Here is a 19,815-nt window from a genome sequence, read left to right on the forward strand (position 1 = left end):
ATAACTTTCACAAAAATGTATATATATGAAAATACAAACCAGATGTTATCTTAATCGAATATTCGTTTCAGCGAACTACAATCCTCTTACATTACAGTGAAGGTTGTTTTGTTTTAATTGTATTTTTATTTAAAGCTTTAAAGAACAAAGGTGTGTTAAGCATTTTATTTATGTTGAATTACAGTATTCACAAAGTTTTTATATCGAAAAAAAAAATTACTGACAGTTTTGGTCCTTTTATTGAGAATATCACATCGTTTGTAGGAATGTAACTACAAAATACGAGAACTTGTTTTATTTATTTTATACAAATAATTATTGTAGTGAAATTGTATTTTATGTGAAACATCTATTTTAGACTCGTGTACCGTGTTCGTAATCGATTAGCGGCATAATGCGCTCTTACATATGCCGTCAAAGCCTCTCTACGCCGTTTTTCACTCTCTTGTACATATATGCGTGGCGCCTATATAATTCGTTGCCAACGTTATTTTAATAATTGAAAAACACATTTACTTTTTTAACGGAAGTCTGCAACATGCAGTAAACACCACCACTAGCATATCTTTTTCAGTCAATGCCGTTTATCTCAAGGCATAAAAACTATAAAAAACGAACGTCACGAATTGTAACGACTGTCATTGTTCATTTGCGATATTTAAAGAAACGTTTCTTGTCTCCTTTTGACAACATTTCTCACATACTTTAGTACATATTATATGTCATTTTGCAAAATTAAATTGCACAATGATGTTTTAAATTATAAATTTATTCCTCAACATCAAGCATAGCGGTAGGCCAATTTGTCACGCCATATTGCTTTGCAACGTTCAATTATAGTTTTAATTTTTATTGTTATTAATGTTTTTTTTAAACGTATATATTTCATTTAATGTTATATTATATTATTGTTTGAAGTAAATAATTTTCCTGTTGATTTAATCCTCTTAAAAAAATGTGGGTACATATTTCATATATAATTATCGATTTCTATGCTAAATATTAGAATCCGGTTAAAGGTTATTAAAGTATAAATATAAAAAATAAACAAAATATTTATATAAAAACAAAAATAATATATATAAACATACTTTGTATGATATTATGTATTATGTGCCAGTATTTTTGATAAGCATTTTGATATGAAAAAACACGAAAAAAATATTTTAGCGATATTTTATTTAACTGAAAATAAACTATATCAACGCAATTAAAAGCTCGTTACGACGTTTAGTTTCAGTGACTAGTAAGTATTCAACTCACCGAAGGCCGTTTTTCTTACCGAGCGTGCTAAGAAAGCAAATACCAAGAAAACCAGTGCAAACAGTCTGGCACGTTTCACTAATTACCCCCCAATCCTTTACAAGTAATCAAAAGTTATTGTTGTTTCATGTTCGTATTTTAATCAAATACCTATATGATTACATTGTCATTACAATTGTACTTAATTTAATAACACAATGAAATGTTGAAAAGTAAATATTATTATATCTTATATATTACAAGATTAGGTATAATAATGTAAATACATATTTCAATTAATTATTTTAATATACATACAATTTAATTTAGTTTTATTTAATGAGATATCTTTCTTCTAAGGCAGTCAATAAATAGATATTATAACACTTCCGATTTAAATAACTTAGTGTTTAGTCAACAAAGTCCACTAACATAAATAAAAAAAAAAACGAAATAAATCGGAGTCAAAATCAAATCTATTACAAGGGTTCACTAACTCGTCTGCCATTTGTAACTCGATTTACCGTAAAGCAATCCAGGAATAGGGTAAATTGGATCCGGGAATATGTTCACCTTCTTAAATTAGGTAAAATTGTTACGGAAAATAGGTACGTAACAATTTACAAGAATGGTCACAGTCCTGATATTAACATTCTTATTTTTTTCTTATTCTTTCGAATATGGTGCTTCTTATCACTTATATTAGCGATAACATTTTGAAATCGATTTATTTTTTTATAATAAAAAAACTGCATCAAAAAATTATTTATATCTGTGGTATTTATTTAGAAAACGTACATGGTTTTTTATGTATGTCAATTTTTACAAAACGTAGTATTTTGATTATCAAACTTAATATTTTGATTATAAAATACCATACCAACACGACTCGATACCTCGATACGATCAACGTGTATTTGAATAATCCGCGATTGATTTAGATACCTTCTCATAAATTGAACCTTGGTTCCCGGCTTGCAAATATCTGAACTTAAACATAAATAATTTAAATTATTTCATTCAATGTGCTACGCTATCATTCAAAACATTGAGTACATGTCAGGATCAATCAGCATGGATCAATTTGCATAAAAATAATATTATTACTTATATGAGTAATAATAATAAACTAGTATTTTTTTAGTAGTAACAGCCTGTAAATGTCCCCGCTGCTGGGCTAAGGCCTCTTCTCCCTTTTTGAGGAGAAGGTTTGGAGCCTATCCCACCACGCTGCTCCAATGCGGGTTAATAGAATACACATGTGGCAGAATTTCGGTGAAATTAGACACATGCAGGTTTCCTCGCGATGTTTTCCTTCACCGAAAAGCACGAGATGAATTATAAACAGAAATTAAGCACATGAAAATTCAGAGGTGCTTGCCCGGGTTTGAAAATGATACTGTAACATATTGTTAACTTAGACAACTTATAACAATTTTTTTTTAATGTTGTAATCATCTTGTTTTGTATATTTATCAAAAAGTCAATATTAAAGCGACTTAAGCGGAAAACTGTGTTCAGTACGAAACTCGAAGCACGTATAAAAATATACACACACCGAAACCATTAGTTACCTTAATTCTTACAATACATGCATACTACGCAACCAAAGCATGCACTCAGTTAACTTCATCGCAAGGCAATAGCCCTTATTAACATTTACATAAAAGTCACAGCAAAGCTTACAGAGAATTCGATTACACAAGTCGTTTAGAATATAAATCTTACTCTGTAACGTTACTTAATAGTCAAGTAGCTTTCTCAACAATATAGATGTAAATAAACCATTTCTAAAGGTAACATTAGTATAATAAAACTGTGACTAAGATATAGTTTACAAAAGTAACTATATATATATATAATATATATTTAAATGATGGTCTGTGTAATTTTATAACATCTCGTGAAATATTTTGATGAAATAAATACAATTCAAAGATTTATAAACGTCACCATAATATCGATCTGGATAACGGAAACGTGAACGTATTTCTGTAATTTAGTTTAATATCCTCTGACTTTGTGGTCAATACAACATGAAATGCATGTAAACTATTTTGTGAGGCATGAAACCATGCGCTCACTTCAGTAGAATCAAGGCAATCAAGTTTGCGGTTACCATATATGGAATATTGTAACATCGTTTACATTTTAATTAACAGGTTCACTGCGTACTTTACGTTAAAGATATATATATATATATATATATATATATATATATATATATATATATACTTTATATATATATATACATACTTATAATATAATATATACTATATATATATATATATATATATATATATATATATATACCTACGTACATATAGTAATTCCAAAAAAGCTAGCAATGATATTGCTAATTAATATTTTTTGTACAGTTAATGAAAACTTTATTTGTAACTGATATAACAAGTAAGTAATTTTCTTAACTTAAAAAAAAACTAAAGTACAAGATAAGTACGAAAAATTGTTGTATAAATTCTTTTTGTAATCTGTTGAACAAATATCATTTATTGGATATTTATCTTTTGTTGGCTATCATTATTTTTGTTGAATGGCGTCTTATACAAATCATTTCCCCGATGTTGGATTCAATATGACATCACGTTATGTCACCTTTGACACACAAGTGCGAAGCTAACAAAAGTTCATTTGTCAAAATATTTGAAGATCTTAAACAAGGAAACACTACATATACCGCTAAAAATAATCATAAATAAATAATAAGAAAATTACTGACATAATGATGAAAAAGCCGAGATGGCCCAGTGGTTCGAACGCGTGAATCTTAACCGATGATCGTGGGTTCAAACCCGGGCAAGCACCGCTGAATTTTCATGTGCTTAATTTGTGTTTATAATTCATCTCGTGCTTGACGGTGAAGGAAAACATCGTGAGGAAACCTGCATGTGTCTAATTTCATTGAAATCCTGCCACATGTGTATTCTACCAACCCGCATTGGAGCAGCGTGGTGGAATAAGCTCCAAACCTTCTCCTCAAAAGGGATAGGATGCCTTAGCCCAGCAGTGGGACATTAACAGTCTATTACTGACATAATGATGAGTTATTGAACTAACATAATATTAATGTAACACGAACTTGTTAAGTATTTATACTGAAGAAAAAATATATCGTTTTAAATGTAGATATCCTAAATTCTTTTATTAATTTTAACCGAATTTATATTCTTTATAATTCAATATTACTTTCACTTCATAGCATGATTACGTACGCGTCGATCAATCATTAATATAATATAAGCTTGGAAGTATATCGCATGTCAAATTTCACCAATATATCGTTTTTAGAAGCCCGAAAATTAAATCACGATTTTATGAAAGACAGCCTGGTGTTAGTATAACTTTTCCTTTAATTATTATATAAAGTACGGGACTTTTCTTGGTCCTGCTGTTAGTAGGTATACCTGCGTGATTGTGTTGTCGAAACAAAGGTTTCAACAAATTTTTGTGGCGCTTTTATTAGTAGTATACATTGTACGGAATATAAGCACTAATAAGTCACACGTAATAAGAAGAGGATGATCTCTCATTAGTAAAAACTATACCAACATGTTCTTTATAGTTTTTCAAGTGATTTGTCTGAATGAAACTCCAACTTGCGCCTTAGTAACAGTAACAGAGTGTGAATGTCCCAATGCTGGGCTAAGGCCTGCTCTCCTTTTTCTTGAGGAGAAGGTTTGGAGCTCATTCCACCACACTGCTCCAAAGTGGGTTGGTGGAACACACATGTGGCAGAATTTCAAGTTTCAGCACGAGATAATTATAAACACAAATTAAGCACATGAAAATTCATTGGTGCTTGCCCGAGTTTGAACCCACGATTATCGGTTAAGATTCACGCGCTCTAACCATTGGGCCATCTCGACTTGCAACTTTTGATTATACTCGTATAATCAAAAGTTGCAAGTCCAAAGTTTTACAAGTGTAAATGTGCCAATGGTTCTTCTTTTGACTTGGGAATTGACTTCTAGCCAGTTACTCCAATAGATATTTTGGATAAATTTTTTAGTATTAATAATAAAGACAATAACCGAAACTGGCGGTACGATTTTATAAAAGCTCGTCTACGTAGGTCCACCCTCTTATAATTATACCGCTAAATTTAACAGCAACGTTTTCAATATATTCTGAGCATCTACATATTTCTACTACTAATTTATTATAAATTAATTATCTTTATTTCTCTCTTTGTGTCAGAGACGTAGAATTTTACCACAGATGGATACGACAATATTTTATATTCATGGTTAGCACGTTTATTTGAATCTTATTTAATTAAATTGGTTTCATGGCTCTCTTAAGAACGTTGAAACCGATTTGATAAAAAATTTAAGTAAGTTTAATAGAATTATTGTTATTGGCAAAATAAGTTACCCCCTGGTGCTAGTGTTTTATTCAAACCCAATCAAACCAAATCATTAATTTTGTGCTGTAGTGTATGGTAAATCCGGTCCGGTTTGTATGGTAAATGAAGTCATTAAATATTCAAAGGATAATTGGTTAGTTAGTTGGTAGGAAATAGCCCTACATTTCGCGGTAACCAAGATGTTATTCTTAATATTTCTTACAATTCTATTTTCTAGTGATGAACACTTGGCCATCAGTTGGCACCATCACTAATTCAAACACTCATTCCCTCTCAAAAAAAAAACAGAATTACCGCATAAAAGAGAAGACCCGATTATAGACAGACCGGCTGAATACCATCCAAACCGGCTAAGGAATTCTGAATCCCACGAAGACATCATATTCCAACGAAACATTCCGTCCTACTCAATGAATAAGTCGTCCGGAATCTATGTCATCCAATGCACTGTTGTGCTTGCATTTGAGTTTCCATATTAATTTCATCAATTTTTAATGCTAAAATTTTGATTTTGATGTGATGGTAATAAAAACATCCAGGCACATTAAAATAACTTGAATACCAATTAAAAATAAGATACACCAAGGACGGCCACAACGTGTCTGTAGAGTATCTTAAATTAATTAATAATCTATATTTTAAGTTAACTTTTTAATTTGAAAAAGAGACTTACTACAATTGTTATCTTTTAAAGATTTTGTTTATTCAAAGATAAAGTTGATACAGCTTAACACAATTCAAAATTAAATTATTCGATATAATTTAATATAAGCAAAGATAATTAAAACTAAAAAGTTTATAATGCACTTTATTATGTAAAATAAAAAACTCCTAATAAAGGCAAATGCTTGGACTTACTTTGAGTCATATTGAAAACATAGTAGTGTTTAACGCTTTGAGAAGAAACCAGCCAGCTCTTTTGCTAGATTCTTAAGATACACAAAATAAATTTAATGCTCTATGTTAATGTCTGATTCCTCCGTTCACAAGTGGGCTGGGCAATTCGTTAAGCGAAAACGTACATTTACAAACGACCTGACAATAAATGGCTATTGTTTGCAAATTTAGTTAACAAAGATAGGGAAGTTTATATTTTATTTTTAAAACAACCATCTGATAAATATACCTTTAGCATAGGCAGGTCATTACGAATCTTTCTTTTTATAACGAAATAAAGATGTTTCGTCCGCTTTTCGTAAAATTATTTGATTTGTTTTTGTACTGCAATTATTGCTAAATATATATCTGTATACATTATTGTAAGTACATATGATAATCTCTACCTATATTTTTTTTCCGTCGTATTTCATAGACGATTGAACATTTTTTTAATTAAAAACGTATTAAAACTAGATGCATACCTCTCATCTAGATATTTTTGTATCTTTATGAATGCCTGTATTTTCTGGTATGAAAAAAATCAGTACGACATTCGAAGATTTATAACATCGATTAATTTCATTTACTTAATTTAAAAGGCAATTTGTTTCATTTAATATATTTAATAGGTTTTGAAGTCGCATTAAATAAATAAAATGGATCCAAATAGCGTTGTTAATAAGAAATTACAAACTAAATTCGAGGATATAAATTTAAATGGGTCGTTCATCTAATCCATAGTCAAAAAATAATTTCAAAGGATTTAGTTTAAGTACTCTTTATTTACTTTTTAATGGTATTGAATATTTATAGGAAAAAGCATTTTGTCTGATCATTCATCCTACATATATCATGTAGGATGAATGATCAGATCGGAGATTGGAAACGAAACATAACAAGGTTGAATTTCAAACGTGTGGGGATATTATGTACATTGGAAACGATCAATATTGATACGCCATTTATAATGAGATGGAATAGCTAGAACAAGTAAGGCTTAAACGAAGATTTCAGGTTTGAACCTGCCCAGCTTCCGAACGCGACCGATTTTTTATGTATTTATAATTCGTACTCATGTTTAAAGGGGAATATCGCAGGAAACATGCATTTGTCAAATAAATAATTAACCTACATTGGATTAGTGTGGCGGAATAAGCTGCAATCCTGCTTCTATTGCGGTTTATAAGAGACCTATGCCCAGCAGTGGGATATTTACTGTCTATTATTTTTTTCATACTTAATACGTTTATAATATAGGAATTCCTGAACGCACTAATAGACTCTTAAATTTAATCGTAATATTGTTTCTAGCCACACTACTTATTAAAATAATAACTAATAAATTACAATTCTGCTTTCATTTGATTCCAAATACCTAAGTTCTAAGAAAGTATTCTTCAATTTATCAACAAGAATCTAATCGATGAAAGTAATTTACGTCTTTGGCATTTGCTTTTAAAATATGAAAGACAAGATAAAAAATTCAGGACAATTCACCGTCGCCAGCGTTTATTTATTAAATTCACTTCAAATGTAATATGTTATGTACAATTGTCGTTACGATTATAAGTAAAACCGCTGATTTTTATATGCTAAGATAATTATGCAGCAATAATACAATATATTGTATTATTTTTAAAAACACTTTTTTTGTAATATATTTTACATAGAACGTTCATATTAAAGGACAACCATACTAGGATTTTTTTGTTATTTGATTTTTGGCTAAAAACTTTCTCGGGCGCACGCAGAATAACTCACTAAAGTATTATCACAGTCGGATGAATGGCTAACGATCGCAAAAACATTGACCACAAGCTTTAATTTATAAAGAAAATCCAGAAATAATAGGAGATTTTCAAATACAGTACACGAGTATAATCTTAAATAAAATCTACGTTTACATAACTCTTGCTAATATTATAAATTCGAAATTTTGTGTCCGTTCATTAGATACGCTTTCAGGTCTTAACCACTAAACCAATCATCATCAAATTCTGTATACACTTTTCCAGGAGTACAGAAAAGGTCATACGTTACATAACACTTGAACAACTTCCTCCCCTCCCTCAGCACACACACGCACACATACGCAAGTAGGAGAAACCGCATGCGGAAACTAGTTAGTCAACAAATAATCTCTATCATCCAAAATGATAATCAACGACAAAACCAACACCTTTATATATGTGTAGCTAGGTAGAATAATACAAATTGTATTGATTATGTCACGATATACATTACACAATAGTCACACACGCAATTTCCTATCCAATCAAATGTTATATCCAACACCGCGAAAGCAGAATAATAATGGCCGCGATGTTATTGTTAAATGTAACGCTTTAACAAATTCCAGTGTATTTGAGTTTATAACAGTGTTCTATTTATATTGTCTACATAATAAATACTTGAATAAAATACTGAAGAGTCTATCGTATTAAGGGAACAACTTAATACGATAGACAGCTCTTCAGTAACAATAATCGGCTTATCTATATTTAAATTATCTGTCCGATAGCTGGTTGGAATCACTACGGGTACGCGACCCCGGACTGCTCTAGCTACTCGTGTCACATTCCTGTATCTTCTGTGATCACAGTATCCTCACCCCTCTCCTTGATACGTTGTTTCCCAAAATTATCCCAGCGTCACGCCAAAGAAGAAGGAAAACTAATATTAAGCCCGGAGCGGTGCCTCCGTTTAGGCGTAAGCCAGTCACCTGCGGCCAAACCAGCACCACACGTATTGACTCGTCATTCCTGCGGATCCTGCTGGGGAGGAGGAGAGGGTGGCATGGGTACTGGGCAAGCCCGTGTTGCCATAAAGTCGCCTGGCCCAGGCGTAGCAGCATCCACGGAGAGGACACTTCGCTCACCTGTCTTGCAGGTGAAAAACAACACGAAGAGTGGCAGTCACCGGTTATAAGTCAGCACGAATAGGCGTAAGTGTGGACGCCAGGGGCCACTCTTGACAGTAAGAGGATCCATCGTAGATCCATTGATCAGTTACCGCCTGCTTTAAGTCGGGCAGCCCCCGATCAATAAGGTACTGATCCGCCTCAGCGTTAACTTGTTCCGCCTGGGTGAACGGAACACAAGCCTTACAGCTAGACGTTGACGCTGTGTCATTAACCACCTGCTTAAAGAAACAAAAATCTCAAAACCCACACCAACGCTAATTACATGCGCTTTGCGACATGGAATGTCCGAACGATGAGGACAGGCTTCCCGAACACTGCGCAAAACTTACAGTATCGACGTGGAGCTTAAAAGGCTCAATATCGATATTGTAGCCTTACAAGAGACCAGAACTGAAGACGAAGGGTCTTTGCGTGAAGCTAACTACACTTTTTACTGGAAGGGCAAGAGTTCCTTGGAAACACGAGAGCATGATGTAGGTTTCTCGGTTCGAAACCATCTCATCAACGCCATAGAGACACCTGTAGACGTTTCCGAGCGGATTTCTTGCATCTAAACACAAAAAGCGGCTTTGTCACGCTAATTTCCGCTTACGCACCGACGCTTAGTTCAAAACCTGAGACCAAGGATCAATTCTACGGCCAGCTCGATGAGACAGTGCGCAGGGTGAATCCAACTGACAGACTGCATATTTTGGGTGACTTTAATGCCCGCGTCGATCAGGGCAGCCTGGCCTGAATGCCTCGGTACACACGGCATAGGCAAGCTTAACGACAACGGACAACGACTGTTGAAGTTTTGCTCAAGGCACCAGCTGTGTGTTACCAACACCTTTTTTAAAGGCAAAATGATGCGGAAAGTCTCGTGGATACACCCTCGATCTAAACACTGGCACCAATTAGACCTTGCTCTTACAAGAAGGAGGGATCTACGGGAAACACTCCACACGCGGGCGTTTCACAGTGCCGATTGCGACACCGATCACAGCCTCGTTGCTACTAAAGTCCGACTTGTCCCTAGAAGAGTCCATTCTTCCAAGCCACTCGGTCGAAAAATGATAAATCTTTTCAAGACTCGTGACATGGAAGTAGTGGAGTCATTTGGGGAACTCGTCCGCGAAGAAGTTGCAACTTGGAACAGTACGGCATCAGCGCGAGTCGAATGGGAAAAAGTCAAGTCTCTTCTCACTGACACTGCAGGCAAGATTTTTGGCTATCAAAAGGCAAAATCTTACGACTGGTTTCAAGAAAACGAGGAGTACTTACTTCCCTTGATTGACTCGAAACGCCAAGCCGCTTTAAATTTTCGCCTTAACCCTTGCGATGCGACGCGTAAAGATCTCACGAAGGCAAAAGCCTCACTCCAGCGTAGCACGCGCTTCTTTGTAAATGTGTATTAGACAGAGCTTTGCCAAAGCATCCAAGCATGCGCAAACGCGGGGGATATTGGCGGGGTGTACGCGGGCATCAAAAGAGCTCTTGGACCTACTCCAAAAAAGACGGCACCTCTCAAGGAAACCGACGGTTCTGTTATAACAGACAGCACCCGTCAGATGGCTCCCCTAGTCATTGCATTTGTAGACCTAAATAAGGCTTTTGACTCCGTGAGCAGAGAGGGGTTGTACTCGGTTCTTGTCAGAATTGGATGCTGATGAAATTTGGACCGTGCCAAGTGGCGACGCCTTATTCACGAAGGTCAATCAAAGCATGACAATGACTGGTTTAAACTACTAAAAGAAAAACGCACTAGGCGTCATGAGCGGGCTTCAAACCCCCGCCCATCTGGGGGCGCATACACTTGTCGGAAGTGCGGCCGAAGGATCCTCTCTCGCATTGGTCTTTTCAGTCATGAACGCAAGTGCCTTCGCGATGCCGCTTAAATCATCTGTCAAAGATGCAAAGGCCTATATATAAATCATAAGAGATTGTATGTGATATCCTTTTTTTCATTTAACTGACATATCCTACACTTATTTGTGTTTTCTTCATATGTACCTCTCTAAAACAGTCTGATAATCATAAAATATTACAATTTAAAACCAATTATCAATGTATCATATTTGATTTTTTTTTCTATTTTTCAAAAAATATTATAATAGATAATAGTAATTTTTAATGAGGCATTCATTTCGTTCAACATGTTTTTTTTCCAAATAATAAGGCAATTAAATATGGTTATTTATGTTTTTAATTAAAGAACCAAGGTTCTGATCTCTTTTCGATTATGACGGTAGAAAAATATCCTGATGGGCTTTGAAACTTGAAACTCAATATACGGATAATATATACGTCGCTCTTCATAATGAATCAACGAGAAGTCACTCGAGCTAGCTCTCGTAGTAGCTATAATAATGTATATGTTCCTGTAATATTCAGTTTTTATAGAATACATATTAGTTATATTATCTTATTATGAATTTTGTTTTAAAATAAATGATGAACAATATGGTTTTTTTTTATAGAATAGGAAGGCGGACGAGCATACCACCTGATGGTAAGTAGTCACCAACGCCCATAGGCATTGTAAGAAATGTTTACCATCGCTTACATAGCCAAAGCGCCACCAACCTTGGGAACTACGATGTTATGTCCCTTGTGCCTGTTATTACACTGGCTCACTCACCCTTCAAAGCGGAACACAACAATACCAAGTACTGCTGTTTTGCGGTAGAATATCTGATGAGTGTGTGGTACCTACCCAGAAGAGCTTGCAAAAAGCCCTACCACCAGTAAACCTGTCCCTAAATTAGGAATTAAGCTATGATAAAATAGTATCTTAAATTCAATTCTATGTTTGTTCTCCAAGGGAAGTTGCGTGAAAAGGAGGGACTTCCAATAGTGTATATATGTGTATAGACCCATAAAATATGCTATTTTTTTGCTTTAAATATTTAATGCTATAAGCATAAAATACGAACCGCCGTAAATTAAGCACACTTCATTTATAGACCTTGTCTTACTTTTATTATTTATATTTCATACGTGTAATAGTGCCATAAAATAGAGCAAGAGATAAAATAAGAAATATCATTGAACATCTTGGTATTAGCTTATTACTCTCACGTCCAACTTTTCATAATATATTATACTTGATGTCCGATAACTTTTTTATTTAGAAAGGTAGGCAAATGTGTAGCATGACGGTAATTATTTACTTCTAACCATAGATATTAGGTTCGTAATCATAAAAATAGATGTCAACGTTACTTACTTGCTCACCTTACCAATCAGTACTCAGCAACCTAAACAAAATGATGTTTCGATTAAGCCAGGCCAATAATATATTCAACTTATATATTTAATCAAATTCGCTTCAACGATCTAAAGACAGCATTGAAACAAATTTAAATTAAATAAACTTATAAAAAAGTCCACGAACTCGTTACAGTCTTGTTATACAATGTGAAAGTCTCGTATAGTCATGAATATACTTTTATTTCAGAGCCGACAGGACTACCGGACAGCGTTCCTGAACTATTGCAACAACTCAAACCCCGTGAACCTCGCAACGTATTATGACTCGCATAACAATTACGTGCAACAGCTGACCGCTACCAACGCTATGATAGAACAATATCATAAGCATACATTACCAACGATATTGCAGGTAAGACTTCTTATTAATATTTTTGTAAGTGCAGATAGTTGGTTATGCGAATATGAACTTTATTAGAAATACATTTATTTTAACTTTATCGAATTCGTTAACAAAATAATATTAAAAAGAAACTTTTGTTTAAACAAAATAAGTATCTGCTCTATAAAAAAGATAAAATGTTGAGATTAATTTTTTTACACTTAAATCGAAATAGAATGTATTCAACATTCTATTATAAAATTCGATAATTAGTTAAATATATTCATTCAATCAATCTTTGTTTCAAATAAATATGTGCAAGTTTATGTGTTTTTATTTTGTTATTATTTTTTATTTTCTTATTAATCACAAAAGTCACGGATAAACTCAATTTATTGTTAAAGGAAATGTTGACAATGTTGTATACACACACCTTCCCCTTATTTTTGGATGAATTCAAACATACTTACGGATCAAGAGTTTATAGGAAAATAAATATTCCTATACTTATTTCCTTAGATTATTTCCACCCTTCCTTTACAAATATTTTATTACAACAAATCTTTCGAAGCAGAAAATCTTGAAGCAAATATTTAGATTTCTCAAATATAGCGACGTCATGTAAAAGAATTTTTCTCGACTGAAAATGTAATATTTTAAAAATGTTTAAATTTTTTATATAATTCAAATATTACTATTCTTTGTATTATTAAAACAATTGTTTACAGTATTTTATCATTAAATAATAACAGATAAACTAATATAATATATATATAAATATTTTGAAATTCGATCATGTAACAAATTACTTTTCCGAACATTTCAAATAAATGAACAAAAGTAAAGCTTTCATGGAAATAGTGATTCAGCATTATTGTCGAGTTATTATTCGTCATCCAAGTACTTCTATTATATAAAACGTCCCAACTTTATCATCGCATTTTTGTTGAAGTTATAACCACAGGAATGTAAACATACAATATCCAGCAAGGATACATATTACCGTTAAAATAAAGTTTCAAATAGTTAAGTAAATAGTTAACAAACATAGTAATAGTAGTTATGTTAGTATATGACGAAATATCAGCAAAGTTTTATTAAAAACTCTTGAAAATTGTTATGAAATGGAATGTATTTTGAACTTCCATTGTATTTACTCGGAATGTTAGCCATTAGTGAGGGGGAATAATTAATTCGAATTACATTGTAATTAAATGCATAATATTATAATTATATCGTGACACAGTTTCATCAACTGTTTCTATATCCCTTCAAATACATATAGCTTAAAAAAGTTATTAGTAAAACTGTTACATAGCAGTAGACTAAAAACAAATTTACTGATAATAACATAGTCACAGATAAATGATTATCCAAATCAAACAACAAAAATTAATAATAAACAACACAATTCTTAGTAACGTAAGTTATTAAATTGCTGTAAAATCTATAAAGCTTAAGTTATTATTTTTATATAAACCTCAGCAAAAGTGTAATAATAAAGTTTACTACCTAAAAATGGAAGAACAAATATTATTCAATCCGGTTCTATCTAGTCTCTCCAACCCTATTAATCTCGATATGGAAGGCTTCAAGCGCACAATAGAAACACGAACAGATTTTAATTAAACTGACGTTTCCTCGCTTTAAAGCCGGATTCATGCAAGATGCATATCTGGTAGTGTCGTCTTTTTGTTATTACAGGATATAATATGTTACTTTTAACTTTATATTCTATGCATATGTTACAATCCCGAAATATAAATATAGAATACAATACCATATGTTTGTTAAATATATTTATATATATCTATGTTTACAAGAAAACTAAAAGTATAAAGCGTAAATTATTAAATACTGCATAACTAAAATAAAATCACAAGATAATTAATTTAAAAAAAATTGAGATTGAAAAGTAAGAACTACGTTGTTACTATAGAGACTTGAGACGAGACTGCTTTTATAAGATATTCGACCTACGTTCTTTGACTAGCTATTTAAAATATTTTACAGGTCGCGAGATAAATTTAATTGTAATTTTTTATTGTACGCCCTGATATTCTGGAACGACGCAAAATTAAATATTTTATCATACGTGACATAAAAAAACTTGATTCAAAGTTACATTAACTTTAACGAAAAATATTATTTTAGATATCAAAATAAAACTCTGGCTTATTCAAATTAAGCTTTCTATATATTATTTATTCAATATCAATAGGGAAAATATTATGTCTTCTATCAATAGATCGAATTTCAATACTTATTTATTTTTCTTCATGGTAGGGCTTTGTGCAACCCCTTCTGGATAGGTACCACCCACTTAACACATATTCTAAACAGCAATACTTAATATTGCTGTGTTCCGATTGTAAGGCTGAGTGAGCCATTACAACTACAGTCACAAGGAATATAACATTTTACTTCCCAAGGATGGTAACGCATGTGATTTAAGGAATGGTTAATATTTTTTACGGTGGTTATTTCAGCCCATAGATGTGTCTATGGGCTGTAATAACCAGTTACCATCTAATGGTTCGTCTGCCCTGAAAAAAATAAAAAGCTTCCAATTTCTGGATTATAAAGACATAATAACTCATAAGACATTATAATAAACTAGTTTATACTGACTTTTCTTTATAAACAAAAGTTAGTTATCACTGTTTTTGGAAATTTATCACCAAAGATGTTTGAATGAGGAACGAGAAGATCTATAGAATATCGTATACTTTTAGTAACAAGTATGAACATTGATATATATAAATAAAAGTAAGTCGGATCCATATTGTAGTTGTAACTAGAGATTGAATTTTCGAAAATATCAACTTGGGTGAAAGTGTAATTATTTCTTCTCGTTATTATTTTAATCTATAAAGTTAGTGTCGAAATTTTTAGTCTTTTTTTTTAATCGAAATTAAACCATCACTGCGACTGAATAGAAAACGACGATATAGCCCGGATTACAAGGAAACTACATTTAAGAATACGTTGCTTTTCAGGATGTTGCCGATGGAAAATCCTACACACACTATACCACCGACTCGTACAATACTTTTCACGGGCTAAATTTTACAGCACGGTTTTATTTATTTAAATAATAAGAACAACGAACAACGTCACACGTTTTTTTCTTATGCGTTTTTTCCAAGCCGTTAATTTTCACTGTAATTATGTTGACATATTAAGCTATATCACAAAATGTATATGAAATTAGAAAATATACGGATACATTTGTATCCGAAAAACAAACTAAATTGATCTTTTCATAATATTTAACCCTCGCCCCGGGGATTAGGTGTTAGGTACTCTATATCCTTTTCTTTTAACACTTTTGTATTTGAAACATTTCATGATAATTGTTCGAATAGTTAAGAAACTGTAAAAGTACTTAACATACAAACAAATAATCTCACTTTCGCATTCAAAATATTAGTATGGAATTTATTATTATTTCAAATATCTAATTAAAATTATCAGATAGTTTCATTAATGAATTAGCATCCTATAAACATATATAGTTTTTTTAGTAAAAGTAAAACAATTGTAGTAGCGATTGTTTAAGTATTTACAGCGAAAATCAAATAAAATTTGCATGTTTACGTACAAGGAATATTCTATTACTTATTTGGTAGAAAATTGATGTTCCAAACGTTTTTTATTTGTTTTTGTATCGTGTAATTAATGATTGTACGTTAATTTCAGGAGCTGGAGGAAATTTTGACTGACGTAACAACTGCCGTCAGTGACGCGATTTGTCAAGAGGGAGAAATAATGACCGACAAGGTATCACGGTAGTTTTATTACACAGATAATGTTACGAATGTTTGTTACAAGTATGGTATTCTTTACAATTTATACAATATTTTTATCTCTGAACGTTGTTTATTAGTTAAAACAATAGATTAGTATAATAATTATGATATAAAGATGTTTTTGAATTTAGAATTAGATCAAAATGTTATTAATTAAAATTTGTTATTATTATTATTTTTATATTTACCTTTATTCATATTTATGTATTAAATTAATCTTAATAATAGTATTGTTGATTGATTGTGGTATAATTTAATGTTTTTTATATATATATTTATATATATATTCAAGTTCATAGTAATATTTGAATATAAAATAATAGACAACTCGAACAACTAATTAATCTTACTTTTTTCTAACAGAGTAACAATCAACTCCGGCGCTATGAGTCTCTATGTGCGCAAGCTCGCGCCGTATCGAGTACTGCAGACTTAGCGCATCTTGCGCGTACGCTGCTAACCAGCCAGCCACCAATGCGAACGCCGATACGTGCTTTCTTACCACCATACCCACCGGAACCAGATGATCCGCCGCTAGACGTGGCTGCGGTATTTTTCGTTTTTTCATTTACAAAAAAGCTATAATTTTTATTAAGTCCCTATCTATGAAATAGCCGTTTTATATAGAAATCAAATTTATTTATAATAAGAGGTATATCATTGATTACCTATCATGATGCTGTATATTTTTTATTATATATGATTTAATTATACTTATTATATTATATTATAATAGTGTACGATAAATTAAAAATAAATGGTTATATAAAATAAATATATCAACCTTTATGATTCCTAGAGTTGTTTGAGTAGAACAAAATCCATATATGCCATTTACATATAGATAAAAATAATAACAAACAGAATATCGAAAAATATACAACGATCAAACGACACCTTACAAACTTGTATTGCATTTTGGCATTTAACGACAATGATATTGTTTTCCACACCGATTTCGGCCACGGCGACCAATCTCAAAAGAGATTAGCTAACTACGCAGGAGATGTTATAGTGCACAAGTGCGCAAGCACAGGTGCACTCTCTATTCCGTAACTCTCATAATCTGATGTGACGGCAACCCGACACGACCGGAAAGAGATCAGGCGCAGGACCAACGGCTTTACGTACTTCCCGAGGCACACTTCCAACTTCTACTCCGGGCTGCTACTGAATATTTTCTGACAGAAAAACCCGATATTTTTTTATTGGCCCGACCTGGGAATTGAACCCAGGACCTCCGGGTCTGCGGCCTTACATCAAGCCACTAGACAAAGGCAGACCTTGTGAACGTAGATTCAGATTTTTGTAGAATACATACAGATTGAGAAAAGTTATTTTGTACATGGTGTAAATAGAAGCACAGCTTACAACATTAGCATTCATTGAGCCGTAATTTGCTTAAAAATTAAATATAACGAGGTGTGATAAAAATTATTGTGTATTTATGTATATACATATGTATGTATGCCTGTATATATTTATATGTGTATGGCGTTATGTCACTGAACACATCCTACACGTTAAAACCAATTTTAATGATTACTTTTTGTATAAAAAAATATTCCTTTTTCACCCTTTTGTAGATAGTTATATATAATTATAAGTATAGATTTAGTTCGCTCCAGCTCAAATCATTTAAGCTAGATTCTTTATTGTTTTTTTATTATCAAAACTATAGTAAATACAACAAATTCATGTTCATCGAAATAATCCTTATTATAACAATACCACCACTATTGGCTAGGGAGCAGTCAATTTATATGATTCGCTCATGTGGTGGAGTGGTAAATAATAATTACTGTACTATGAAAAACATACAGAGCTTTCTATGGCACTGTGGTAGTGTTGCCTTTGAACTGCAAAGGCTAGTGTGAATAAATCACAATAAAAAAATATTCCAAATAAGCTTTTACAAGCACTATGGAATTATCATTTTACAAGACATATTAAATTTAAAGCTACACATTAGAGCCGGAAACAACTTAGTAGTTACTTAGAAGACATTTCCCTTGCAATAATAACATAAAATTAAATATATATACCTGGTATGAAAATCAACTAGTACCCATCTTTTTTATCATCTATATAATCTTTTACGGAATAAAGTGCCCTTGGTATACTTAATGTCGTGTCTTTTACAAAATTAAAGTGCTGTTCAACTAAACATAGCAACGTAGGACCTTAATTGACTGGACCGAACAGATTCGTATTAATTTAAACTTGATTCCCAAACGTAATGAATGAGCAAATTAGAAATATACTGAAATACTTGCCAACTCCTAACCATATAAACGAATTTCTCCAGTACGGATAATAATTACAGCACGTGAAGCTAATAGTTGCTATTAAGACTTCCTATTTTAAACACAATTAAATAATTCAGTATATTATAATTTATATTGCGTGTCTCACGAGGCAATGCAATAATTTTATTTGAATAAATATTCAATCTATTGAAGTATGTAGCGACGATAATTCAGTCTTTTATTCGATTTCCTGCTATTGTGTGAATTTTTCGTACATAAATTAAGTTATTGCTCGCATTGAATATTGAAATTAAGAAATAAATTTCATAATTGAAATTCGATGAATTGAATATTTTCAGGTGATTTGCATGTAAGTGACCCTGCGGGGTAACGTTATTACCTCCGTCTTAAACCGTTACATCCCTCAATCTTAATTCATAATGTTACAGTAATTGCAGATGTAACAAAATGATTCGTATCTGTAAATATCAATTAATACAATATATATCAATATATATATATATATATCAAGTCCATATATATAAGTGTAATAGTATAAGATCCTTTATCTATTTGTGATAAACAAACCTCCCATTACTAAAATTAAATTAAATAATAAAATGTAGCTCGTCTAAATATAAACTTGTCTCCGGTTAATAATAAATTGGCCTATGTATTGTCTAGTAGTCTAAATATGAATAGTAAAATTTATCTTTTCATCAGTAAACATATTGAAGACTTAACAATTG

General features: G+C 32.1%; 1 protein-coding gene across 1 annotated transcript in view; it reads left to right on the forward strand.

Moving 5' to 3' along the window:
• LOC126768847 (uncharacterized) overlaps window positions 1-19,815 on the forward strand; it is a 179,428-nt gene that overhangs the window by 105,688 nt on the left and 53,925 nt on the right. The window contains exons 6-8 of the mRNA XM_050487203.1: window positions 12,871-13,035; window positions 16,708-16,788; window positions 17,181-17,366. Coding sequence (XP_050343160.1) covers window positions 12,871-13,035; window positions 16,708-16,788; window positions 17,181-17,366 — 432 coding nt within the window. The remainder of the gene's footprint in view (window positions 1-12,870; window positions 13,036-16,707; window positions 16,789-17,180; window positions 17,367-19,815) is intronic.

Source organism: Nymphalis io, chromosome 5 (genome assembly GCF_905147045.1).
Source record: "Nymphalis io chromosome 5, ilAglIoxx1.1, whole genome shotgun sequence".
NCBI lineage: Eukaryota > Metazoa > Arthropoda > Insecta > Lepidoptera > Nymphalidae > Nymphalis > Nymphalis io.